At 34.5% G+C, this 27,923-nt stretch overlaps 3 protein-coding genes across 4 annotated transcripts in view; all 3 read left to right on the top strand.

Moving 5' to 3' along the window:
* The window catches only part of LOC123551743 (uncharacterized), a 133,599-nt gene that overhangs the window by 52,197 nt on the left and 53,479 nt on the right, over positions 1 to 27,923 (top strand). The window lies entirely within an intron of this gene.
* On the top strand, positions 180 to 26,090 carry LOC123551896 (MAM and LDL-receptor class A domain-containing protein 1-like). 2 transcript variants are annotated; one of them, XM_045341162.2, is made up of 11 exons: positions 180 to 429; positions 2,980 to 3,126; positions 3,899 to 4,152; positions 4,460 to 4,559; positions 5,694 to 5,840; positions 16,444 to 16,712; positions 18,333 to 18,432; positions 18,902 to 19,063; positions 19,983 to 20,156; positions 23,127 to 23,226; positions 24,941 to 26,090. In XM_045341162.2, exons 1-11 carry the CDS (start codon positions 366 to 368, stop codon positions 25,374 to 25,376), a joined length of 1,953 nt encoding a protein of 650 aa, XP_045197097.2. In that variant the 5' UTR covers positions 180 to 365; the 3' UTR covers positions 25,377 to 26,090. The 2 variants fall into 2 exon arrangements, with proteins under 2 accessions (XP_045197097.2, XP_045197098.2); XM_045341163.2 differs by lacking the exon at positions 19,983 to 20,156 and having other exon boundaries at positions 183 to 429.
* Positions 11,658 to 27,923, top strand: part of LOC128556374 (uncharacterized) — a 130,905-nt gene continuing 114,639 nt past the window's right edge. The window contains exon 1 of the mRNA XM_053541286.1: positions 11,658 to 12,771. The gene's annotated coding sequence lies outside the window, so the exon portion shown is untranslated. The remainder of the gene's footprint in view (positions 12,772 to 27,923) is intronic.

Here is a 27,923-nt window from a genome sequence, read left to right as displayed (position 1 = left end):
GTGCAAGAGGTCATAAAGGATATGTGCACATTTCATTACTTACACGAATAGACTGAATCAAACTGTATTAGTTATTACTTTGCTTACTGATTTAAAACACTTAGGTACTTACTACAACCGATCAAAAACTTCGTGATAGTATATAATAGCAGTGTAAGTGTTAAAGGATATACATGTTGTTGATTACTAAACCAGATATAATATTGTTAGGTTGTAACAAATGCAACTTAAATGCTGATCTCAAAACAGGATATTGTGATTGATACCGAGTTGATACATATTCTCGTTTAGATGAAATTGATATCGTGAATCATAAACATCATATCGTTGTCCGAAGATTTTACAAAATTATGTGAAAATATGAAATGGCTAATAATCTATATTTGAGACTACTGTGGATACTATTATCTATTTACAAATCTTCAGCAGGTATGTATTTAAAACAAAAGCTCCACTCACCAAATGATGGATGAAGCATGGCTTAATGTAGCAGTGCTTTAGAAAGATAAATTGAGATGATTTTCGGGATTTTTTTCTTAAATAAGGCGTCATATAGCATTGGTTTTGATATACAGACAAAACTGTCTGTTCCCTCTAACTGGCTGTCGGGCGTTTTCCTGAAGAATTGTTTTATGTAGCTGAGGGTTGAATCAGTAAAGAAGCTGTTATATTTGATTGACTGTCGGGAGCTTTTCTGAAATAAGGCGTCATATAGCATTGGTTTGGATAGATAGATATAATTGTTGCCGGGTATTTTGCTTAAGAATTGCTTTATGTAGGTGAGCGTTGAATTGGTAAAGAAGCTGTTATCTCTGATTGACTGTCGTTTTTTTTTCTGAATTTAGGCGTCATAGCACTGGTTTAGATAGATAGATAAAGCTCTTCTCTCTAACTGGCTGCCGGGTGTTTTACTGAAGAATCGCTTTATGTGGACAAACGTTGAGTCGGTAAAGATGCAGTTATCTTTGATTGACTGTCGGTTGTTTTTCTGGAGCGCAGTGCTATAGCTTATATTGAGGCGTGAATGAGACAAAGTGCTAAGTGCATTTCTTAAAATTTTACAGGAGAAGGAAGGAAAAAATAACATTCCAGTTGCTTTATAATTTTGGAAGCTGTTGTAATATTTGTAATCTGATTAAAGCAAACTCTATTTTTTGAAAATCTAGTGGACTAGTCAGGCAGAAAAGACATTCTAATGAAAATGTCACTTAGCACTTTTTCGAACTCCAAATAGGTACAAATATGTTAAAAGGTAAGTGCGACAAAATATATTTCGTAATGAAAGGGACATACAATGCATCATTTTGTATCCGTTTTTTTTTTAGTTTTTCGAAATCTTTAAATAAAATGTTGCTTACTAAAACCATGTCACTTTATTTTTTTTTCGCAGTCATCTTAAAACAAATTTGTTTTCTGTTAGAAAACTTTGTGAGCTCAGAAAGAGTCTAAATGACATTGTAAGTAAGCCCTTAAAATGTATAGGTTATACACAGTTTTTGTTTTGTTTTAGAACTTATTTTTCTTAGGAAGGAAATATTTTTCATGTATCTAGTAGAACAACATGGTGTTTGATAACTGGACACAAGAAGCGGGCCTTTTAAATTTTTTTCACGGTAATCAAAATTTATGTTTACTGTGCAGAGCATAGCATAAAGAATAGAACTTCTTTATATCTGCTGATTGTCTTTTCAATAATACAGTACATGACAATATTTATAATGGCTAACGAATTACAACGTATCTTCATCAATTGTATTGTATTTCATCACATGTTTAGTGATACTCTCTAATATCAATATTATTATACACCACAGTTAACCAACAATAAGATAGGACTAGTGTTCCTAATATATTTGCTGCAAGCGATGGTCAGTCATTTCCGTTTCATTATTATAGCAGTTACTGTAATGACTGGGTGTTAAATGTCACTGAACACACCTATATAAAGTTGTATTATACTGTACTGTTTGTAATATAAAAACTCATTATAGTATATGAGTAAATTAGATGTCAATGTAGATTTTCTAATTCAGAGCAGTAATCACCAGAACCTCAGATATATGCACTCATCCACTGTTATAGAAGACATACAGAAAATATGAAAAAGATATTTTAAGATATACCTGACAAGGTTTAAGTAAACTGTAAAATGACAAAAAAATGAGTTCCAGGCCGAGTGCAACCATATACATGTAATTAGAAAGCTATATGAACTTACTCTTATATTCTTGTGAAAGCAAAACAGAATTTAATTATATACTGTGCAAATGCTGCAGTACAACTGTGAAAATAACCGCACAACTGTGTAAACAGTCATAACTTACAGAGGATTTGTCAATTTCCTAATATTAGTTGTGTGCTTCTACACAACTGTTTTAAGTATACTGATTACAATGTACTTTTTATTTCGTGTTGTAGCAACATATAAGATACATGACATGCTGCTGGAATAATATTATTCAAACATAATGAAGAAAAGATCATTGTATCTGGCAATGGTTAGGGGAGATCAGATTCTTTCTAAGCTGTTGAAACTGAATACTGCTCAGGGGGGTGGGTGTGTGTGTGTATGAGGTGGGGGGGAGGGGGGGGGGGAGTACTATAATACTGCTTTGGAACAAAATGATATCTCTATTAACAATAGTAGGAAATATATATTATTAACATTTGACTTCCTTATTTATCATGTAACTGTAATTTATTTCTTTGCGTTTTGCACACGTCACTTGTTATGTAATGGGTAGTTATTTCTGTAAATACGTAAAATTCAGAGGCCAATCAAAGGTTAAGGTTTTTTGGTCCTTAATTGCTTTTGTAAGTGTAAAAAACAACTTTAAAACAAATATTGATATAGCTTTAACAGAGAATGATGTCTAAACACAATCCCACTACACTCAATAGGATTTGATCCACGTGCGTGCATAATTGTGATAGTAAACTATTCTCACTGAGTAGATTGTTTTTAATTGTGTGGCTTAGTTATCGAGGGAGACTCTTTTGACTGCGATTTTGAGGATGGGTTTTGTAACTGGAAACAGGACAAAATGGATGACTTTGATTGGACTAGGCTGTCAGGAGAAACGTTGACAGATGGAACAGGACCAGACTCCGATCACACATCAGGAGGTAATAAACCTGAATTATTAAAATATTACCTTTAAGGAAACTTATAACACTGCAACGTCACTAAATTAATAGTTCTGTGTAATTATGATTTTGAAAGTATCGAAATGAGATTGAGTTTACCGTAAGTTTATTTATAATATATTATAAATAGAATTTGCGTTTTACCCCTTTCATTTCAACCTAATCCATGCGCTTTCAATGTACAACAATGTTAAAACAAACTTATTATCATACATTATATGATAATTCCACTGATTTTGAAAACAGTCATTTTTTTGCCAAATCAGGGTGTTTATTAATTTATAATTTATTTTTCAATCTTCGTACATTTACAGATATGATGACATGGAAAAGAATTTTTAACATTTAACATAAACATGTATTTAATGGTCATCACATCAAGCAACCGATCTACGGGACTGAGATGCTTCAGACTTTGCGAAGTGACCGCGTACATTCGTATGCGGTTTACTTATGTCTCTTTTCATTTGCATCATCACGAGGATTATCAATCATTGTGCAATCTTTGATGTTGGATTGCGAGTGATTGTGAATACACAATAAACCGATTTGAAATCCCCTGTAGTTCTTTGTTTAAGACAAGATAGTCCTCAACCATGTTCATATTATAGCTTGCTTTGTCCTTGTTGCCATTTGTATTATTTTATTCATGTAATATACATGCATCCATACGCATTTATATGTTTCCTGATGAATATTGCTCCCTCCTTGTTTTTGTAATAAAAATTGTACACATATTGTTATACATTAGAGGGCTTTTACGTGTATATTGAAACACCACGAAATGATGTTGCTAACAACACGGCTCGACTTATCAGCCCACAGAAGGATTCTGGACAATACTGCTTCTCATTCTGGTACCATATGTATGGCAATCATATCAATAGACTCAGTTTATCAAAAAAGGAAGGCACGGATACAAAAGAATTATTCTTGAAAACAGGAGATCAAGGAAAACAGTGGATATTAGGACAAATACGGTTTGTGGCTGAAGACAGCTTTCAGGTAAATGCTTTTATCGAAATTAAAGTATATGCCATTATTTTTTCCTTAAACATATATAGATTCAGTTTAAGACGTATATTTGTTATTACTATTATTTTACATAACCTACATTTTTAGAAAACGCTTTTATATTTAACGTCACATTTAATGCCCGTTCCAAAATGGCAATGTCGGTCACCTGTGTAAGAAAATATCTGTTTGTAATGAAACATATGCGTATGTGGCACAACTAATAGCACTGTAGGTACCTTTATATACTAAGATCGTATAACTTGTGTACTAGATTGCATTTGGTCTATTTTAACAGATTGTTATTGAGGGAAAAGCAAGAAATTACGAAGAATCATGGTCTGGTGATATAGCAGTTGACGACATAGTACTATTCCCTATTGAAAAATGTCAAATAGGTCAGTAAGTCATTAAGTTCATGTTAAAGTATGAATGACGTCGGCTCAACACATCTTTTCCATGTACATGCAAGATTTTTTCCATAGTACTACTGTAACTAGAGTTGTCACAGGAGTGACAAATTATACCCCCACAATATGGCCTTATCACAGACTTAAGCCAATGTCAAATTCGAAATTGCTTGACCTTTGACCTACTGACCACAAAATCATTAGAGGTCATCTGCTAGTCATGATTAACCTCCCTAAGAAGTTTCATGATCCTCCGCCCAAGCGTTCTGTAAAAGGTTTAAATGACCTTTGACCTTTGGAAATCAAAATCAATACGGGTCATCTGCTTGACATGGCCAACCTTTAGATTAAGTTTCCTGATCCTAGTCCCAAGCATTCTCAAGTTATTGTCCGAAAACTATTTAAATGTTCCGGGTGACTGTGACCTTGACCTGTAGCTACTGATTAGGGGTCATTTGCTAGTCATAACCAACCTCTCTATCAATTTTCATGATCCTAGGCCCAAGCGTTCTCAGGTTATCATCCGGAAACCATTTAACTGTTCCGAGTCACTGTGACCTTGACTTTTGACCTACTGACCTCAAAGTAGAACTTGACCTGTATTTCATGATGTTACACTTGTGTACCAAAATTTATGATCCTAGGCCCAAGCGTTCTCAAGTTATCATCCGGAAAACATTTAAATATTCCGATTCACTGTGACCTTGACCTTTTACCTACAGACCTCAAAGTCGAACTTGACTGCATTTCATGATGTTACAGCTGTGTACCAAAATTTATGGTCCTAGGCCCAAGCGTTCTCAAGTTATCATCCGGAAACCATTTAACTCTTCAGGGTCACTGTGACCTTGACCTTTGACCTACTGACGCCAAATTTGATCTTGACCTGTATTTTCTGATGTTACACCTGTGTATCATCCGGAAACCATGAAAAGAATAACGGACGGACCGACCGACCGACCAACCGCCAAGCTCACTCCTGTATACCCCCCCCCCCCCCCACCTCTCCCCACCCCCAAACTTCCTTTCGTGGGAGAATAATAACAGATGTTCTAGTTGAAAAATATGGTTCTTACATTTTGTTGATTCTGTTGTTATTTTTTGTTTTGATTAATTATTCAGCCATCGATAGGGACTCTTTCAACTGCAGTTTTGATGATGGGTTTTGTAACTGGGAACAGGACAAAACTGATGACTTTGATTGGAAATGGCTATCGGGATCTACCCCGACCCAAAGAACCGGACCAGAGTTTGATCACACATCAGGCGGTAAATAACCTGAAACTGAACTGTTAAACTGTATCTTTAAAAGAGATCAGTAATAATGAATTATTACCATTTCATGATTCTGTATAGTTCTGTGTAAAATGGGTATCAAAATAACGTTGCTTTAACCTTAAGTACATATACTGGAGTTTACTTTACTAGCTTCAAAAGCCAATCCATGCGCAGGCAATATAAGATGATGTATGAAAACAAACTTACTACCATACAGTCTATGTGTTTTGCACATTCACTACAAGAATCAAAACCAAAGTACTAACAAAGACGGTTTTCAACATTTTACCCTCACGTGAAATGTTACGTAATGTAAAAAGAGCAACACTAAGCAAAATTTCAAATCCAATGTGCTGGAGCAATTACTTTGTCGTATTTGCATTCTTACCTGCTCTTAGATAGTGTGTTTTTTGTTGTTTAGCTAGGCAGATAACTGAAACAATACTGCATTTGGTGCAAGCATGAAATTTGGCATGTGTACTCGTCTGAGCCTACTTTTTTCAAAAACCCTGTTAGCCATTTGAAAATTCAAAATGGCGGCCATTTTCTTAAGATGGTCGCCACAGGAAGTTGATTTTTTACTTGAACAGACCTATGCACAGTTTATTTTTGTCAATTTTGAGAAAAATATTTCTTAAGATGCTTTGCATGTGCAAAACCTATTTTTGATACACAAAAGACTGGTTTCAAAATCCAATATGGCGTCTTTTTTCAAGATGGCCGCCGTTTCATGTGAAAAACACTTATTTGCCATTTACATTGACGTTCCTAGCCATTTTAATGTTATGGACAAATAACATATTTAGAGTGTTGAAGAACAGTTTTGTCTCACCTGCGACTTTTAAATCTGATGGCGGACGGAGGCGTAGCTTTTCCGACGGCGACGGCAATGACGACGGCGGCGGTGACGTCAACGTTAGGGTTGATTGTCAAGTTTTTTTCTCAGAAACTACTCTGTTTATTGGATTGAAACTTCACACACGTCTTTGTAATCATTAGGCGCTGTACAATGACAAGTTCCATAACTCTGACATACATTTTAACAAAATTATCCCGCTTTTAAAATCGGAAATTGTAACGATAAGTTTTTATGTCTCTACATGGAATGTATTTTAATTATGTCTCTTTATGGCCGTCACTGTTTAATTGGAACTTGTAGTCGAATTTTATATAAGCAGACAATTTTAAAATTGAAGTGTATGTAGCAATATACGTAGACACGTCAATTTTGATAAACAAAAGATCTGCTTTGTGCCATAGGTGAAACAATGCAGATCTTTCGTACTTGTTTCCTCTGGACGGCATGTCTCAAGATTTTATATTTTGCCAGATAGTTGTCACAACTGCAGCTGCATAGATCTGTACACGAGAGTCCAAAACCATTGCATTTACACCTAGAACAACATTCTGTTTTACATGCACATTTGGTCAGTTCTTTACAGCTATTTACAACTGGTGGATTGTTATCCAGTGTATCTGCCAATTGTCACCATGTTTCTCCCATCCCCATTCAGCAGGATTCCCGACTTCCATTTGGCAAAACAGTGTCTATCCCCATATGCAACCAGCTTGGTATGTAGCACGCTTTGTGCGTTCGGCAAAGGCTGCTTGAGTTGGGGGAATAATATCATATGACCTATGTTTTGGGGCAAACATGTCCAGTCTGACACAATAAAGATGACAATTTTTTCAAGAACCATCTTGTCCTTATTAGTCATCACTGGCCGATATACTCCCAAGTTCTCAAAGGCATCTGTCACTTCCCGGCAAACATTCCAAGTTCTACAAACAGCCTTTTAACCCTTTCCACGGAAACCTGATACAACTGATTGACATGGCCGATTGATTGAATGACATCATGTATGGGAATCCAATACAAATTTGTTCGCTGTTTGAAGGCTACCCACAGCTATTTAAGGTCTAGCTCAGAAAATACATGATAAGCGATGACAACAGAAACGAAATGAGGTCATGGCGCTAGACGAAGGGTTTCTAGCAACAGGAAAATCCCACCCAATTGGTGCAGTTTCTTGGGGGATAATGATAACAAGACTGATCTTTTTTCGGCCGTCAGACATGTTGAAATGCACACACAAATAACTGTAATTTTGACCAGAGAGGAAAAGACTGTATGCAATCAGGAAAATCAGTCTTTTTACAGATTTTCTTGAAGGTCTGACGCCATGCAGTCATGAGGAACTCCATATACGGATGTTTATGCATGCATACTGTTGAGGAGGGTCATAAACAGCTTGCCAGTAAAGCTACAGACAGATTAAGTTGCCACCGCCATTCATAGCTATTCATGTATTTTCTGAGCTGAAAGATATTGGCCTTGAACAACTGTGGGTAGCCTTCGGACAGAGAACAAATTTGAGATGGATCCCCATAAACGATGTCATTCAATCAATTGACCATGAGAAAGCAAGAGGTATTGCTTTCTTTCATGCGTTTACAGGTTTTGATGTAGTATCAAGTTTCCGGGGAAAAGATAAAAAGAATGTTTGACAAACTTGAAATGTTTGTTCGGAAGTGACAGATGTCGTTAAGAACTTAGATGCATATCGGCAAGTGATATCTAATGGGGACAAGGGGGTTCGTAAAAAGCTTGTCATCTTTATGCACGACAGGTAAAGTTCTATAGCAGATATTTATGGCATCAGACTGGACATGTTTGCCCGAAAACAGACGTCATATGATGCTCTTGAACCAACACAAGCAGCCTATGCCAAACACACAAAGCATGCTGCATACCAAGCTGGTTGCATATGGAGACTTGCATTGTTTGCCAAATGGAAGTCGAAAATCCTGCTGAATGGGGATGGGAGAAACAAGGTAACATATGGCAGATACACTGGACAACAATCCACCAGTTGCAAATAGCTGTAATGAACTGACCAACTGTGCATGTAAACAATGTTGTTCTAGGTGTAAATGCAATCGTTCTGGACTCCCGTTTACATATTTATACAGCTGCAAATGTGACAACTATTTGGCCAAAATATAAAGTCTTGAGACATGCCTTTCAGGTGAAACAAGTACAGTAGATCTGCATTGTTTCACCTATGACACAAAGCAGGTCTTCTGTTTATCAAAATTGATGTGTCTACATGGATTGCTATATACACTTTAATTTTAATAAATGTCTGCGTTATATAAAGCTGGACTACAAGTTCCAATCAAGCAGTGACGGCCATAAAGGGACATAATTGAATAGCATTCCATGTAGAGACACAAAAACTTAACGTTACAATTTCTAATTTTGAAATGGAGATAATTTTGTTAACATTCATGTCAGAGTTATGGAACTTGACTTTGTACAGTGCAAACAATCTTGAAGGCGTGTGTGAAGTTTCAAGCCAATAAACATAATGGTTTCTGAGAAAAATACTTAATATGAAGACCTAACGTTAAAAATTCTAAGTTAAAAAGGGAGATGATTTTGTTAAAATCTGTGTGAGAGTTATGAAACTTGGCCTGGTACAGCGCCTAAGGATCACAAAGACATGTGTGAAGTTTCAACCCAATAAACAGAGTAGTTTCTGAGATAGGGAATTGACATACAAATTTAACGTTGACGCCACCGCCGCCGACGTCATCCCCGTTCAGCCGGAAAAGTTCCTAAAGTCTCAGGCGAGACAAATAATGTCCTTCAACACTCTAAATATGTTATTTGACTATAACATTAAAATTGATTCAACTAGGAACGTCAGTATTAATGGCAAATAGTTCTTTCACATAAAACGGCGACCATCTTGAATTAAAGACGCCATATTGGATTTTGAAACCAGTCTTTTGTTTCTCAAAAATAGGTTTTGCGCATTCAAAACATCTTAAAAGATATCTGTTCCTCAAAATTGACAAAAGGAACTCAGTCTAGGTCTGTTCAAGTCAAAACTCAACTTCCTGTGGTAGTCATCTTGAAAAATGGTCGCCATATTAAATTTTCAAGTGGCTAACGGGCTTTTTGAAAGAAGGAGGCTCAGACGAGTACACATGCCAAATGTCATGCTTGCATCAACAAATGCAGTATTTTCCCGAATGAATGACTTAATCTGCCCAGCTAGTTTGGCCAAAATACATTTACATGTAGTATTTGGTTTGATATGATTTCTCTTGTATGTAACAGCTTTAGAATTGCTGTCTTCTTCTGCTACCATTACAAGTGTTAGAGATTCAAATGGTAGAGAAAACTTTAATTTACACTGACCTGTAATTTTAGAATTTGGTAGGGATTAAGAGTAATTACGTATGCCCAACTGAAACAATTTGAAATACCAAGTAGTAGTTTAAGGTTGTCTCCAACAATATTCATTTAATTGATTTAATTGTTTGTTTTGTCATTGTTGTCATATATTTAATTTGTACGTGTTATGCAGACAGCAAGACATATACTCTTTTACGTTTCAGTTTAAAAGGGACGATATGTGACGCACCATGACATTTTGGGTCCAAATTCGGCGTTACGTCATTTGAGAAAACATCGATTAAAGTTACGTCACAAAAAAAAAATGGTGGACGTTACCACGTGTTCGCGGCAATTAATGCATTTCTTGTTTTCAATAATACTCTACCTTGCCACAAGAAAAAAATGAAGTGACATTTATAAACATTTCCATGTTTTGCAATTCCGTTTCTTTAAAAATTTTAAATGATTGATAATTTATCGCCCTTTGAATCGACACGCCATTTGTAAACATGGAAGGTCGCGGAGAAAATGAAACTACCAAAAACAATTATTTGATGATTTATTTCGATTGTATAAAGAATGACGTCTCACAGTCCTTAACATTAATTGTCGTTCTGTCAAAAACAAAATCCCTGAATTACACCTAGTTATTGACCAAATTAAACCAGATGTTATTTGCCTTACAGAAACATGGCTTAAGCCAGACATCAGTTCTTCCGAAATATTTCCTGATAATCTTAATTATAAGGTATATAGGGATGACAGGAGTGAAGGTCAAGGTGGAGGAGTGATGATAGCTATATCTAACTCACTGATCAGCCAAGAACAACCAGACCTCAAGACTTCATGTAACATAACCTGGGCCAAAATTACCATCACTGGCCTTAAAGATATCTTTGTCGGAGCCTACTATAAACCCCAAGAATTAGATGCCGACTCCCTATCCCAACTCTGGTTATCCCTTAGTAAAATACCCAAGGGCAGTATAGTATGGCTACTTGGAGACTTCAATCTCCCCGACATTGACTGGTCAAAAGAGTCCCCTAAACAAACTTGTAAAAACAGATCCTTTTATGAAGAATTTATTGAAAGATATTCCCATTATAATCTTGAACAAATAGTTAAGATCCCAACTAGGTTATCCAACACCCTTGATCTCTTCTTTACAAACCATCCATCCCATGTTCACTTGGTTAAATCCCTACCGAGTCTAGCCACCTCGGATCATGATATTATATTTCATGAATTGAATCTTAATAGGGGCCGCCCAACCCAACCTAGACGCCCTATAAAACTCTATACGAAGGCTAATTGGGAAGGGCTAAAATCTGACATGAAGGCTTTTGGTGCTAGCTTTCTCACCGAAAACCATTCAGACCCTGAAGTAGCGTGGAATTCATTCAAGGACTGCCTTAATGAATCCCAGTCAAAACACATTCCATCTAAAATGTCTAAACCCCGTGCCGACTTGCCATGGTTAACCCCGAGAATTATCAGGCTTATACATAAGCGTGATAAACTGTACCAGAAACTACACAAATCTCCCTCCTCAGCCCGCCAACAAAGATTCAAATCCCTTAAGTCTTCTATCCAGAAGCAAATAAGAGCCCAATACCAAATGGGTCAAATCTTTCCTGTCCAACCGCTCCCAGAAAGTCGCTGTTGATGGTCATTTTTCCAGTGAACTTCCTGTACTGTCTGGAGTTCCCCAGGGGTCTGTTCTTGGGCCATGTCTCTTCCTGGTATATATCAATGACTTACCAGATTCCGTCAAATGTAACGCAAGAATGTTTGCAGATGACACCATAATATACCTTACCATCAACTCCATTTCAGATAGTATATCTCTGCAACAAGACCTGATTAGCTTAGAAACCTGGGAGAAGACATGGTCCATGGAGTTCAACCCGGACAAGTGTGAAGTCCTTAGAATTTTTAGAAAGAAAAATCCTGTAGTCTACCCCTACAAACTTCACAACATAGAGTTAAAAACTTGTGAGGCAGCTAAATACTTAGGCATAACCATTTCCAAAGATCTAAACTGGTCCAAACACATTGACAGTATCACTTCCAAAGCAACTTCCACTCTTCGCTTCATACAACGAAATGTCAAAACTGATAATAAAAAGGTCAAAATTGCTGCCTATAACACCTATGTCCGCCCTCAACTTGAATACTGTTCAAGCGTCTGGCATCCTTGGCAAAAAACCCTCACTAGCAAAGTCGAAAATGTCCAAAGGTCAGCTGCTAGGTACGTCATGTATGACTACAGTTACACCAGTAGTGTTACACAAATGCTGAAAACCTTAGAATGGAATACACTCCAATATAGAAGGTTACACAATTCATTAGTAATGTTTTATAAAATAAGGACCCAGACAGTTGCAGTCGACCAATCTCATCTTATTCCAACTAGAAACCTAAATTACTTAATCCCCATGTCTCACACTCAGTACTTTTCTAACTCCTACTTCCCTAGGACCATCCGACTCTGGAACTCCCTACCAACTCATGTTAAATCTAGCCCCAGTCTCAGTATCTTTAGAGACAGGCTGGCGGTGGTCAGTATGTAATTCTGTTGCCTCTGTCCCATTTTAACTGTAGCATACTGTCTTTTTTAGCTTTTATTCTTTTAACATTGTAACATATCAGTTCTTTAACAACTGTTTCTCTGACAGCGCCGCCCAGTGATAGTCGGAAATCGACGGTTGGGTGAAAGATGTAGATGTAGATGTAGATGACAGTTAGCGAATCTCAAGGTAAGTAAGTATTCATGCGATATGTAGTGTTAAAAATATTATTTGAGTTCATATCGACAGTTTTGTCCGATATATTTTCCAAAAATAGCCCGGATTTGACACTAATGACAGATTCGAGGTAGATTTAGTGCCGTTCACATTTTATTTACAAGTGTCAGTATATTGTAGACTATATTTTATTTACTGAATCTGCCATGAATTCAACTTATTTTAAATCGGTTTTGACTCTTACTCAGTAGAATCTGTATGCAAGACAATTACAAGAAGACCTTGTTACTCTGGTGCCAGACAAAATTACAACAGTCAGTCAAAATGTTTAGTTACATATTAAAGTTAAAGCCCTGATCATTTTATAAATATAGCCATGCCATGAAAGTGACTGATTAAGAATAGTTGAAACATATCTATTGTCAGCTTCAACCACTAATTTCTTACATGTAATGTCAAATCAGTCCATACATAAAACTTCTACAAGGCATAAATATTGTTTTTACTTGGAAAGAGACAGTTTTTTTCCAAAGCTTTTCATGTTAAATTTGCATACTGTTCACTTGGCCATTATTTCTGGATTCCTCACCATTTTGTACTGTTCTTGGCAAGTGACTAAAAAACCACTTAGTAAAATAAATAAACTTTAGATACATTCTGTTTTGAAAGCCTTGCCAGGAATTCAAACCTATTACTCTTTTTATAGAAGTCTTTGTGCTAAATAAGTACTGAGCTAACTGCCCAGGGCATTTTTATCTCACATTTCAGCCTTTTTCAGTATTTTTTTTCATTTTACAGATCAACCACTGAGGATTGTTTGGCTTGATGCAATGACCTTAAACAGTGAAATGATGTTCCAGGAAGGTCTATACACAACAAGCTGGATTTTATGGGGGTTTGTAAATTTCTTCATACATTTTTACACTTACTATACTGCTATTCTAAGAAAGATAAAGACATTAAAGTAGCATAAACATAAATGATCTATTTCATTCATAACATTTTAAGAGAAATGATTTTGATTATAGACCCATTCAACAAATATGTGTAATATATTAAGAAGTGAATAAGTAATGACATACAATAATTGAATATATCATGTATGTATTTTTTCATATTTTCAAAATTATTTTTACAGTATTTGTGTTTACATTAAGTTTGATTGCATGAATTGTATGTCTAGTCTGTAGGAATCTTAGCTAGTTTATGTATTCTTGAAAAGCTACTTTTTCTGCATGAATACTGTAAGATTCTTGGATGAGTTTATGCTTATCAAATCTGCTTTCAGTCAGCTTTTAACAAAAAAACTCTATTAAGCTTAAAAAGATGCTTTACAGTCTTATATTCTGTAACCTTATACTAATCTTATTAAAATGAAGTTCTAATATTGATGAATTTTTGTTTTGCAGAGATGAAAGAACTATGAATATGTAAATGGGAATGAAACAGAAGGAATTAATATGTTCTACTGATCATCCAGCTGAAATCATGCCTGTGGAATAGAGTGCATGTCACAAATACTGATATGAGCAAATAACTCCATATTGCACAAATAATGTCATGTTTCCTGCCCTCATGACCTGAAAAAGTTAAAAATTCTAGTTCAAATTACAAATGTGTTTCAAGAAAAAGTAAAACTTAGTCAGCTGTGAGAAATATTGGGTAAAAGTAGTGTTTTGATGTCATGACAGCTGTGAAGTTGTTTGAGAAGCACTATCAGAATTGTTCTAACAATACAGAATTTAACATATATTTTCCAAAACTGCATGCATGAAATACTAAGACATGTGTGTTGAATGAATCCTAGTTGTTTCAAAACTACAACATGTGTGACATTAAAGCACAACCTTTGGAGGAAACATTTTTACAATAAAAACTGCCTTGCCAGTGTGAGTGTAGGAAGGATTTTTCCAGAAATGGCAGAAAACTACCAATATAGCAGAAAGTATTTGTTACTGGCTGAATATAGTATATTTTATTTCAAGAATTAATCATGTTAATCCATGGTTATAATTGTGTTACAAGATATTTTTACATGACATGACCTTTGCAGAAATAGCTATTTTTTTGCAAAACATTGTGAGTTGCCATGGTAACACAAATTTGACTTAAATTTAGATTTGTTTGATTATGTAGACAGCATGTGTCTTCTTTATATTCTGCTAATCAGACTATGTTCTGCAAGAAAATATCTTTTATGTGTAACCATCAACAAAACATGTCATAACACAAATCTGTCATAAAATGGCAGAGCTGTAATGCAGGTAGGCATATCAGGAAAATATGTAGTTCTGAAAGACAAGTTATATTACATAAAATGATGTTTGTTTTTTATAAATGATCATAATTGACCATTTGTGGTGTAAAACAAATGTATACTGAACAGATGCTAAATGAATGTTCTGATTCTTTCTGGAAAATTTACAAAAAAAACTACTATTTTAAGAAAATAGTGTATTGTTGCCATGGTAACATTAATTTAACTTTTAAATTATTTTGGATATCATCATATGTAAACAACATCTTTCTTGTTTATATGTTATATATGTTAAGCTGTATTATGTTAGTGAATATATTTTCATATGTAATAATTGCATCAACAAAGCACTATGTTATTACACAAGCCTGCCTTAAAATGGCAATGGTTGTAACTGAGAGAGGTGTATCTGAAAATTATGTATTTCTCAAACCATATTACATTAATTTTCACGGAATGATGTCTACTCTCTTACTTTTAAATAAGAAAACAGACAGCTTTTGATGTAAATATATGGAAAAAACACTTCCAATATTCAATTTATTACAAAGAAATTGCCAAAAATGTTAGTATTTTTGTAAGAAAATACCACATTGTTGCCATGGTAATGTTAGTATTTTTGTAAGAAAATACCACATCGTTGCCATGGTAATGATTCACTGATCAGTAATCTAAGTCTTTTGAAATTTTAGCAAACTCACAGTTGATAATAACAGTCTAATAATTATATTTTCTTGCCTGATATTCTTTCTTACTGTTTAATAGATAAAGTGTCTATAATAATAAGATTAATGTCCTAGTTTTTGGGATGTTGTCTAATTTGATATCAAATAAATTCTGTATCTTGTTCAAAAGAATGTCATAAAACAGTTGTCTGTAAACTGTTAGCACACTAGAAAAAGTTAATTGTGTATTTATTTCACATTCTATGTAATTTATTGCCAGATTCATCAAAAAACTGTTAAAAAAGAGGTTAAACAACAGTGTTGCTATAGAAACGATTTTTAGAACATAAATATTTTTATACTATATGAAAGAAAGAGACAAAAAGAAATACATTCCATTAATTGCATGTTGCTTTTGTTATTTTATCATGTTTTTTATCTTGATATTATTTAAATATGGTGTCATTATTAAGATATACTGCCTCAATTTTGATACAGTTAGACAAAAACATGGTGTCCGAAAAGTGGTAATATCTCCATGACAACGACTGATTTTTGTTGTCAAATTGAAGATTTTTACTCAGAACGGGTCAGTCTGTCAGATTAGCCCAAAACCCCATTTTTGACCAAAATTGCATTTGGACCCAATATCTCATGCTCTGTCACATATATGTCTTTGTTTTTCTTATTAATCTATACATTCGGTATATAATAATCATTTATAACTTTACATAAGAGGGCTTTTACGTCTACATTGAAACAACACCAACTCATAACAGCCTCAGCAAAATGGATAATTATGAGGCAAGTCTGGTCAGTCCACAGAAAGATCCTGGGCAATACTGCTTCTCATTCTGGTACCATATGTACGGCAGTCATATAAATAGACTCAGAGTATCAAAAAAGGAAGGCAAAAATATAAATGAATTATTTTCGAAAATGGGAGACCAGGGGAAACAGTGGATATTAGGACAAATACAGTTTGTGGCAAAAGAAAGCTTTCAGGTAAACCCACATCAAAAATTATGCATGATGTTTATTTAGAAACATGCATTGTATTATTTTCATTATTATCATTACTTTAAAGGCACTGACTTCTAGATCTGGCTAAAATTAATCTCTCTTTCAAACTGAAGTTTGGTCATATTATGAACATTAGAATATAAGTTTTTGTTTCTAATATATTCCAAATCAAGAAGGAAAGATGACCGCGTCGGGAATCGAACCCCGGACCGGCGCGGTAATAAAGAGATTTGTTCGTCATCATAACCAATAGCACTATGCGAAATTAGTGAAATATGACTGCAAAAATTAGATATTTATAATCGAGACAGTTCGTCTGGAGCAAAGCGTTACAAACGCTTTTCGATTTTCATCCTAAAAGTAGAAAAAAACAGTAGATTCTCATGCTTTTCCGTAACATATAGTTTGTCAGTAATTAAGTTTTAAAGCTTTCTCTTAAGAAATACAGCATTTATTTCCGAATAAATTAATTATTATAATAATAATTATTATTATTATTATTAAGATGCCGACGATAAGTAACAGCCTTTTCTGGACAAGTCTTGTGGTTTATTCAAAATGAGTTCAGAAAATGATCTAGTTGTTTAAAATGATTAATACGCATTTATTCACAGTCCAAACTTTTTGATGTAGCTGTTCAGCGGATGCATTCCAATTTCTAAGGCTATTCAAACCCTAAAGACGAAGCATTTTAAATGTCACAATGTTGGACTCGGAACAATTATAACTTATACGTATATGCCCAATATGTAATGTAACGTAAGGACGCTTGTTATTCAAATGCTGTTTTTAAACAGAAACATTCAAAGTGGCTTGATGAAAACAATATAAATAAATTAAGACATTGAAACAGTTATTATTTTTACTGTAAAACGAAATATAGAATTATATTTCAATTTGGATGTGAAATTTTTCGAGTATTTATCTCACTTGTGAAAATAACCTCCAAATTATATAACAACACTAGTGTATTCTATATCTAAATAGAGACTACTTAAATTCAAATGTTTTACAATGGGATCTTAAAGATAAAAGGTATGTGCTGGTTTCCCGGAAGCATAGAACACCCCAAATAGCCATGCATCGCAAAGTAGGCTCGCAACAAAAATTACTCTAGCGGAAAATGATATAGCAGACGGGATGCTTATAAAAATCAAACCGCAAGCAAATTTCAATTATATGCAAAATACAAAAATGGGTAAGGGGTAGATAAATGGGCAGGGTGTTGTTTGGACTGTTACATGGCTATATAATGCGGTCATTCTACCATGCTATGTAAAAGAAATCTATTGACACGTGTAGCCGTAGCACAGAGTGAGTTCGATAATTATGAACCTTCGTTTGAAATGCAGTATGGATAGCGTTTATGGCGAGACTAATGACACGGTCAATTTTTACCTGATGTAACTTTATACATCGTATACATTTACCACGGTATTGACACGTCATGTAGCCTTAGAGTGAGTTTGCAAAGCTGTATGGATAGCGTTTTTGGCACAGCAAAATTAATGGTAAAGTCAATTTTTTTTATCTGAAAAAAAAGCAACCTTTATACTTTGTATACATTTAACACGGTATTATTTCTTTAATCTATTTTAATAGATTGTTATTGAAGGAAAAGCAAGAAATCACGAGCGGACTTGGTTTGGAGACATAGCAATTGACGATATTGTAATGTTTCCCACTGAAAAATGTCCAACAGGTTAGTACATATTTTATTTCATGTTCTATATTATTCATATCAATTACATGCTCGGCGGCAGTTCATCTATCCCATACACTTTCGGCAAAATATTGCTCTGTACTTTGAAGTTGTCATTCAATACACTTGTTAGCACCAGAGGGTATATAAGCGGTACAAATTTGCATCAATTCTATTCTATTAGATTTTTATTAAGGGAAAAACAGGAAATCACAGTCATGCTTGGCTTGGAGACATAGCAATAGACGATATTGTAATGTTTCCCACTGAAAAATGTCCAACAGGTCAGTATATATTTGATTTCATGTCCAACATATTTCATGTTCGTAACATGTTTGTTGGTAGTTCATCTTTCGGCAAATATGTATATGTTCTGTTTACATTGAAGTTTTAATTCAATAAACATATCAACATCAGATGTTAAATTAGCAGTACAGTTTTGCGACAGTTTCCTTTTGTTTCTTTTTAGATTGTAGCGATCATATTCCAGAAGCTGGTGTTGCCAATCCAATAAACAACGAAGTGGGATCTGGTGTGCAAATAACATCATGCAAAGCTGGTTATAAAATTTCATCAGTTATTTGTTTCTTAAATGGTTCCTGGATTAATAGGCCATTATGCCAACCAATAGGTAAATGATAATTGGCTGATATTGATTAAAAATATGAAAACATAATATACACTTTATGGTAGTGTCATGTACATACTATTGAGAAACGTTAAAGAAAGGAATGGCCTGCAGTACTATAATATATTCTATACTTTCCGGATAATTTAACACTAAATTTATTTGGGTGTATTAATGCTACGTGCCCATTGATAAATATGGACATAATACACATACTTATTTATCTTGAATTAAAAAGAATAGAGTATATCACTAATACATGCTCATTGATATGGAAGAAGATCATTTAAATAAATGTTCATGCTGCGCTAAAATAATTGAGTGTACTGTGCCAGGGCTATGTGTTCAATGATAAGAACGAAAATTATTTACATAATTGTTCATTTTGCACAAGAAAACTTGGTGCAACACTGCTACGTGATAAATTATAGGTATGACCAATATTTACATAATTGTTCCTGTTGCATTTAAGTGAATTGAGTGTACCGCTGCCACGTGCTCAATGAAAAGTATGAACATGATTTGCATACTTCTTCATTCTGCACTAGAAGAAATTGAGTATACGGTGATATGTGATCAGTTATAGGAATGAACACGATTTGCATAATTGTCAAACTACTACACGCTCAATGATATAATTATATGAACGTGATTCACATAATTGTTCATGTTGTACTGTACCATTGCAATACGCTCAATGATAGATATGGACGTGACCTACATAATTGTTCCTGTTGCATTTAAATGAATCGAGTGTACTACTGCAACGTGCTCAATGAAAAGTATGACCATGATTAACATAGGAGATAATCTTTGCACTTAAATGACTCGAGTGTACAATTGCTACTTATTAAATGATAGGTATATACCTGATTTAAATAGTCAAAGTAAGATATATCAAGTGAAGTACGTTGTTTATCAGATTGCATGATGCCGACCTTCAGCAGTGGAATAATTGTAAATACGTTAGAAGGCACTACATACAATATGACAGCAATATTGTCTTGTGCAGTTGGCTTTACGTTGATTGGCAATGCATATGTGACGTGTCAGGCGGATGGGAACTGGACAACGCAACCGTACTGCTTCATAAACAGTATTTATTTCACGTTTACGTAACACTAAATATCTTAACTTCTGATATATTCTATTTCCATACGTAATTATTACGTATACTGTACATTTAAAACAAGAGTGCCAGAATGTTACAATATACGCCCGTCGCAGCAAATTTATTTACACTAGCACCTGTATTTGCAAATGGAATTTTATTTTTTTGGTTGTTTACAATGTTTTATATTTTAATTATTGTTATTCTTTTGTTTTTCTTAGTCAACAAAAATACTCCTTACCAGGTAGAGATACCTTAAAATACACCTAAAATTTGAAAGTAACATCTATGTTGTACCACTGAAAGTGTTCTTGGTTTTTCCTTACGGTCAGTTATAAAAAAGTTACAATGTAAGTTATTTATAGTAACAACTAAGGGAAGTAAATCTTAAAAAATCCAAAAAAGAAAAAAAATAAGTCCACACAAAAATCCTTACCAGGTAAAGATAGGTCAAAATACACAATATAAGCTATTTGTAGTAACAACAAAGGGATGGTATTCTAAAGAAGGGATCTGCGCATGACACTCCGTCTAATGATGTTGTACAATTGTGCCAAGTTACATCAAAATCCCTCCATGCACGAAGAAGAAATGCTCCGGATAAAGTCATTCCTGTATCATTTGACCTCTAAGTGTGATCTTGACCTTAGACCTGGCCGAGTGGTTAAGGACTTCAAATCACTTGCCCCTCATCGATGTGGGTTCGAGCCTCACTCGGGGCGTTGAATTCTTCATGTGAGGAAGCCATCCAGCTGGCTTACGGAAGGTCGGTGGTTCTACCCAGGTGCCCACTATGAAATAATGCACGGAGGGGCACCTGGGGTCTTTCTCCACCATTAAAGCTGGAAAGTCGCCATATAACCTATCATGTGTCGGTGCGACCTTAAATCAAACAAAAAGAAAACAACATTGACCTTAGACCTAGGGACCTGGCCCCGTGTTCACAAAACATTTTCAGTCTCAGCTGAGTTTGATAATGAAACTTTATTTCTCATTTATATCTAAATAGCATGTTTTAAACTACATTTTAAGTTAATATCTACTTTCAAGTTGATATTTCAGTTTTGATGGTTAGTCTCATTTGGAATTTTATATTGAAGTTTTAGTAAAATTGATATTAAAATTTCAAACTCAAACTCAGCTGAGACCGAAAAATGTTTTGTGAACACGGGGCCTGGTTCTTGCACATGACACTCCGTTTCGTGGTGGTAAACATTTGTACCAAGTTATATTAAAATCCCTCCATGCATGAAGAAGAATTGCTCCGGACAAAATTTTCATTCTTGTACACTTTGACCTCTACGTGTGACCGTGACCTTAGACCTAGGGACATGGTTCTTGTGTTTGACACTCCGTCTCATGATCGTGAACAATTCGAGGGGTGAATGCAAAAGAGTGCTTCTTTATTTATATGCACTTAGAACTCCATCGCATTCACCCCTCGAATCGTGCCAAGCTATATCAAAATCCTTCCATGCACGAAAAAGATACTCTCCGGACAGAGTCATTCTTGAATTTGACCTTTGACCTCTACGTGTGACCTTGACCTTAGACTTAGAGACTCAGCTTTTGCGCATGACACTCCAATGGTGAACAAGTGTGCCAAGTTTCATCAAAATCTCCCCATGCATGAAGAAGATATGCTCCGGACAAAGTCTGTCGACGCCGCCCGCCCGCCCGCCCGCACAATCTAAAAATTGTAGTTTACTCGTATTTTCACCACATACAAGGTTGTAAGCGCCGTATTTACAGTTGAAATAATCGCATTTAAATAAATTCACATTCAGTCGTAGGTACCTCATATGCAGATTAAAGTAGCACACAAATTGGGTGTTGGGATATAACTTAACTTCGTTGTGTCTTATACCTAAAGCTTTGATAAAATTTTACTCATCTGGATTGGAAAAGTCAAATATTTCCATGACGTCATGGGACGTAAATGTTTTGCATATATAATAATACATAAATGAATTATATTTAATTCTAATATGACTAACAATGCTTTACTCATCAAAACGATATTATGTTGATATTTAGCGCCATGTACGCATCAAGAAATAGCGCTTTCAAATATCATGAAATATTTTACTTCATAACATGTTTTAAACGAAATGTCACATTGAACAACTGTATTGATTAATTTACACATATAGTAGTTTGGTTATTCTCTTTGCAAAATAATTCGCCATCTTTTGCGCCCAAACTGAACTCTTCCGCAAGTCAAATTACCATTTCCGGTCCTGGCGTGCGTAAACAAAGAGCGTGACGACCTAACAGCTGGCGCCATGCATGCGCGAAGAAACAGTTCTCTCATATTTGATATAAATTTTACAATAAAATTCATATAAGAATCGAAATAAATTATAGCAAAACGGTGCTTTAACACTTATTTATAGACTCGGGCAGTTATACGTCGTTCGAAATAACTCGTGAAATTATTACGCCCGGCGTATAACCACCCATTGTGTATAAATAAGTGTTAAAACACTGTTTTGCTATAATTTATTTCTTAAATTCAATGTTCATAGAACTACCTTCTCAGTGTCTGATTATAAGTACGTATTATTCACGGGCAAATAATGTTTAAAGTAACAAAATCAAACTGATAAATTTGTTATTTCTGTACGACTTTTGCATGCAATTAGTAGAATAGAAAAATCCTATTGTTTAATATTAAGTTCATAGGCTCTCTTTACTAGTTAACTCAACTCTGTCCATAAATTCAATAGTAAAGGTATATCTTCAAATGTTTTAATCAACTCGTTTAATAAATTTAAGACTCAAAATGCTCAATTCATATTGCGTTTTTATCTCTTACAAAATTTTCATTACTAAAATAACATTCGTGTATCAAATGAGTTTTATATCATGAAACAATAAAATCTTTTATCACAAAAGCATGAAAAACAAATTGCTTATCAAAATACGATTGCGTTTCATTTTTCTCTTTTATAGATCCTGAAGGCCCTGAAGGCAGTGCTCTGGTCGCGGTTTATGTAACGGTTCCACTAGTTATAGCTGTTCTTGCCATCATGTTAACACTCGTTGTTTGCAGGTAAGTTTCAGGGAACCATTTGTGCACCTTGTTCCAAGTTATATTAAAATCCCTCGAGATAACGTACAAACGTCACAACCTAGTGACATATTTTTACGCCCACATTAAGTTCGTGCAAATCATTCTGATAATACTGGTATAATACAGCCATTCTCAAAGATGACAGGTGGACAATTAATGTGTTTTCACAACTTCACATGCAAACTTATTCAGTAAATATCTTTCAGCATAGTTTAAAAAACACAGAATAATAACTATTTTACACTGTGGTCTAAAAACATCAATACACCAAGCACTGTGCATACTGCTACACTAATTTAATAATATCTGTAGACATTTACCACACCGTCTTGTCCTCATATATGCCCGTTACAATTTGCAAGTAGATACTTGTATTTTTCTATTTTTTCATGCAATTCGTGAATAATCACCATGGAAATACACAATAATACACTTATTTTGAGGCGCGTCTTTAAGCAGTATTATTCCCAGCACAATAACAATTAACGAAGCGCGGAAATAAAACTACTCTACTAAACATTAATTTGGTAAATGGTAGAATTCAAAACTCTTGCCAGTTATCATTTAACATTTGATTATATCATGAGGATGATTAATAAAAAATTAAAATGCTTTATTTCTAATCAGTCTAATGATAGACATAATCATATAATAAAAGATAGAAAGCAAGAGCTCTTTTCTTATCGTTTTATAGGGTAAAGCTTGTCTTAAATATTGGACACTCTATGGATGATTTTTGACCTCGTTGAAATGACATTCAACGTTAAAGGAAAATGCCATGTCCATTAAATTTCGTGTTTACCAAATAATGATGTTGATATCAATTGGCAGAGTTATATTGCAATATCAGGTGAAGAACTGGAGACACTTCCAATGTATTGAATTATCGTGCTTCAGTTTGTTCATAAATTCCAGCTATAACATTGAAACTACGGAATAGAATTTAATGAAACTCGGAGTTATGACGGACAGGTCGGAGGCAAGGGCCGCTCAGAAGTGCGAACCTTCCATCGCAGTTTTGCTGCTGATTTAATAATGTTGAAGCAATCATTAACAACAATAAAAGGACAAAAAGTACGCACGAACCATACCAGTAATACTTAACTTATTATTGCAATATTTATTTCAACAAAGTTTCACCAACATGGCAATATCATCTAGTCTTCATATTTTCTCAGTTTACCTTCAAGATGTTCAAACATTATAATGTGATTCCGTTTCAGGACGTTTTTATCTATAAACACACTACTTAAGTAAAGCGTTAATAACACTATTGAACTATGATATAAAATAGAAGGAATTTAGCTGATAGTTAAACTAATATAGTTTATACATTAAAATGTCTTCATACACAGTACTGCTTTACTTATTCCGATACATAATATATATTCTTTTCTAGATAGGATACATTTTAAACGTTGATATTCATCTGAGGCATGTCATTTGTCAACGGTCATGTGCATTATGTTTATTCACTATGTTGGAGAGAAACGACGGACTGTTTTTTGTTTTTTTTGTTGTAATTCGCAGTTTAACAGCATTGCTTCATGTGATTAGCTAAATAAATGTTTAATATTTAAAGAAAAGTTAAATATGTTGAAATAATACTTTTAAAATTCATTGCTGGAAATACTTGCATAGCCTTTTCTCAGATGGAAATGCTTGTCGTAAAGATCTATGCTTTATTTTACAGGAAAAGGCCACTGAAATGCTCTAAAGCATCAGGAGCCCAACAAGGAGAACACATGAATCCTGTCATCCAAGAAACCATGGAAACCAATAACGTGGTGAATGAATATGAACACTTGAACAGCAATACGATGCAAACTGGAACAAGCGGATCGGCACTTCCGACCAATGAATATGCTGTTTTATCAGATACTGAAAACGACGAGGAAGTACATGTATACTATAGCACTGCTGAAGCAAAGTTTATAGATAAAAGTGATGACAAACTTGGCTATGAGAATGTAAAGAGCTTTGCATTGCCCTTTGGAGGTATGTCTGAAAACACAATTGGAGCCAAATGTGAGCCCAATGGTGATGAAACACCGATTCAGCTATATGAAAGTCTGAAAACAGACACACAAAATAAAAATGATTGTTATGATCTTTTAAATAAAAACTAAATTCATTCATAATGTAGGACTATCACAATGTAATGTTAACGATTGACAATGTGAAAATGAAACTTTGTTTTTTGTTGAATAATCAATCGCCTTCAGCCTTTTAAGAGAAAGAAACAAGAGGACGTGTGTCAAAACTGTGGCTCAATACGGCCGCACATTTTACTTTGATTTAAAAGAACTAGTTTGAAATCAAAGTGACATTGTAGAATTTAAATGCACTTCGTATGTTTGAAAGAAAAGAGAAGAGTGATGTGGCATATGATTATAAAAGTGCTTTTGCGTTGTTGGTGATAACATTTGAAAATCTAACTTCTGTTTTGCTTTCAAAGAAGTTATAATTGATAATCTGTTTAATTGATTGTTTAAAGCATGCGGTTTACTATTTCATCCTTATATAGAACCTTTTTCTTTGGTTGCTATTGAACTGGTAATTGTTTTGAACGAAGTGATTTGTTTGTTGATTCGGTCAGTTTATGAACATTTTTAACAAAATATCTCACTAAACTTTCAAACTAATAAGTTTAGATGAAAACTATTGTAAAATAAAATTAAATGGTATCCAATAAGCGAAAACATACCTACCATAATTGCATTAACATCAGAGGCACCGTGTAACTTAAAGTAAATTACGATTCCGAATAATCAGAAATTGTTTAATGAAATAGAATATCATTATTAGTTCATCCATTTATAATTACATACTTTTATATCTTATATATGATGTCATGTTTTGTTTATATTACATTTTTCCTATGGCATAGAAGATATCTTTTTACCTCAAAGCTAGATACAAAATAATATTTAACATACTATGTTCTTTAAACTCATTGTCCGATTGCTATACGTTTCAAACTATAGTTGTCTAATGGTTTGATTCTTTAACATTGTTAACGAGACACGGATCTAACTCTGATTTCATCCAATGAAATATTTGTGTGTTTGTTTGTTTGTTTGTTTGTTTCGGGTTAAGCGCCACTTTTCAACAGTATTTCTTTTATGTAACGTTGGACAGTTACTCTAACCAGTATTCCATGATTCTGTATCAGTATGTACCTGTTTTCCGCAAGTAATTGCCAACTTCTCCAAAAGAATCAGATATGGGGGATAAAACGACCTTAAACACATTTTATCAAATAGTCACGAAGAACATATATCTTGCTTAGAGATCGAATTCACTACCTTATGATCCGTAGATCCGTAGATCTGCACTCTCCCAATACACCTTACCAGAGGAGCATCAAATAAAAAGTAACTGAAAGATAAAAGCAGGATATCTTGAAACCAAAACAATACCAGTAGAGTCAAATTCTTAAACAAATACACAAGGTTCAAATTCGAATCACAGATTACCAAACTATTTCTAATGTAACGTACAGGACACACAATGTGTTTGCTTTTATTCTTCTATCAATAAAATTGCATAACTTCTTAATCTGCAATTAGAAGTCGAAAATGATGTTTGACTATTTTTCATGTTATTTCTTTCTTTGTTTTATCCATTGAAGTCACATTTTAATAATATATGTTACAGTCTCCGCAACTTTTCAGTCGATGAAAATCCTTTTCCCTCCTTTAAGTGAACAAGTTTGAATGGCGTTTTTCCACGTGGGGAAGCAGGACATCAGTATGCATTGCAATTATGTTTTGAGTATGCCTTGTAAGACTAACGCACACTTTGCTTTAAAAAATGTGAATGTTATTTCTTAGTCTAATTTTGTAAAGTAGTTTATGTATTAACAATACATCTTTGTGAAATAAGTAATGTGTTTGTTTCATTTCCTGCAGTTAAGAAATACCAAATATGAAAATATATGTAGTATTACTCTATATCTATTTTATTTGCTACAAATGACGTACTAGAACTTTAACGGCAATTGGCCTGGTATATAGTGAACAAAGCAAAACAGAAAATGGGACAGTTTAATAATTACAGCACACTCATTTTATTAACAGTTTTAATGGAAGAAGTTCAGTAATAGCCTATATAACCTGTAGCCTGTAACCCTTCAGAGCCGACTTGACCGCGGGAATCACCAGAAAATCCATTTGGAGCATGGTCAAGTGAATAAGCTGGGTGCTCAATGAGATGTTATCCGAGAAGTCCTATCTGTAGCAAAGTGGTCTGCGCAGTGTGCGCAGGCACATTGTCCTGACGGAGAAGAACATCTTCAAGATTAACTCCGTGGCTCTTCTCCAGTAACGCTCGTGTGAGGTCACTTCGCAGAACCTGTAGCACAATCTATTTATTCCACATGTATTGACGTAAAAGTATATTCTTTTCCTTTACCTCTCATGAACAGACACATTCAAACCGAGTCTGCTATTATTCTTTACAGATTTTATGATTAAATATTCTGCATTTCTAAGACCAATTTAGCATAATTAAGAAGAACAGATCAGTTATAAATATTTATTAGTAAAAAGTCTTGATAATAACTACCTAAAGCTTACTTTTCCGTAGTACGCAGCGTTGACGGTCTGTCAAACTTCAGAGGCATGTTGCGAAATCATGCCCTTTCGGACGGCAAACATAATGATCATCTGATT

This window comes from Mercenaria mercenaria, chromosome 4 (assembly GCF_021730395.1).
Source record: "Mercenaria mercenaria strain notata chromosome 4, MADL_Memer_1, whole genome shotgun sequence".
NCBI classification, from domain to species: Eukaryota; Metazoa; Mollusca; class Bivalvia; order Venerida; family Veneridae; genus Mercenaria; species Mercenaria mercenaria.
This window is presented reverse-complemented; position numbering and strand designations above follow the sequence as displayed.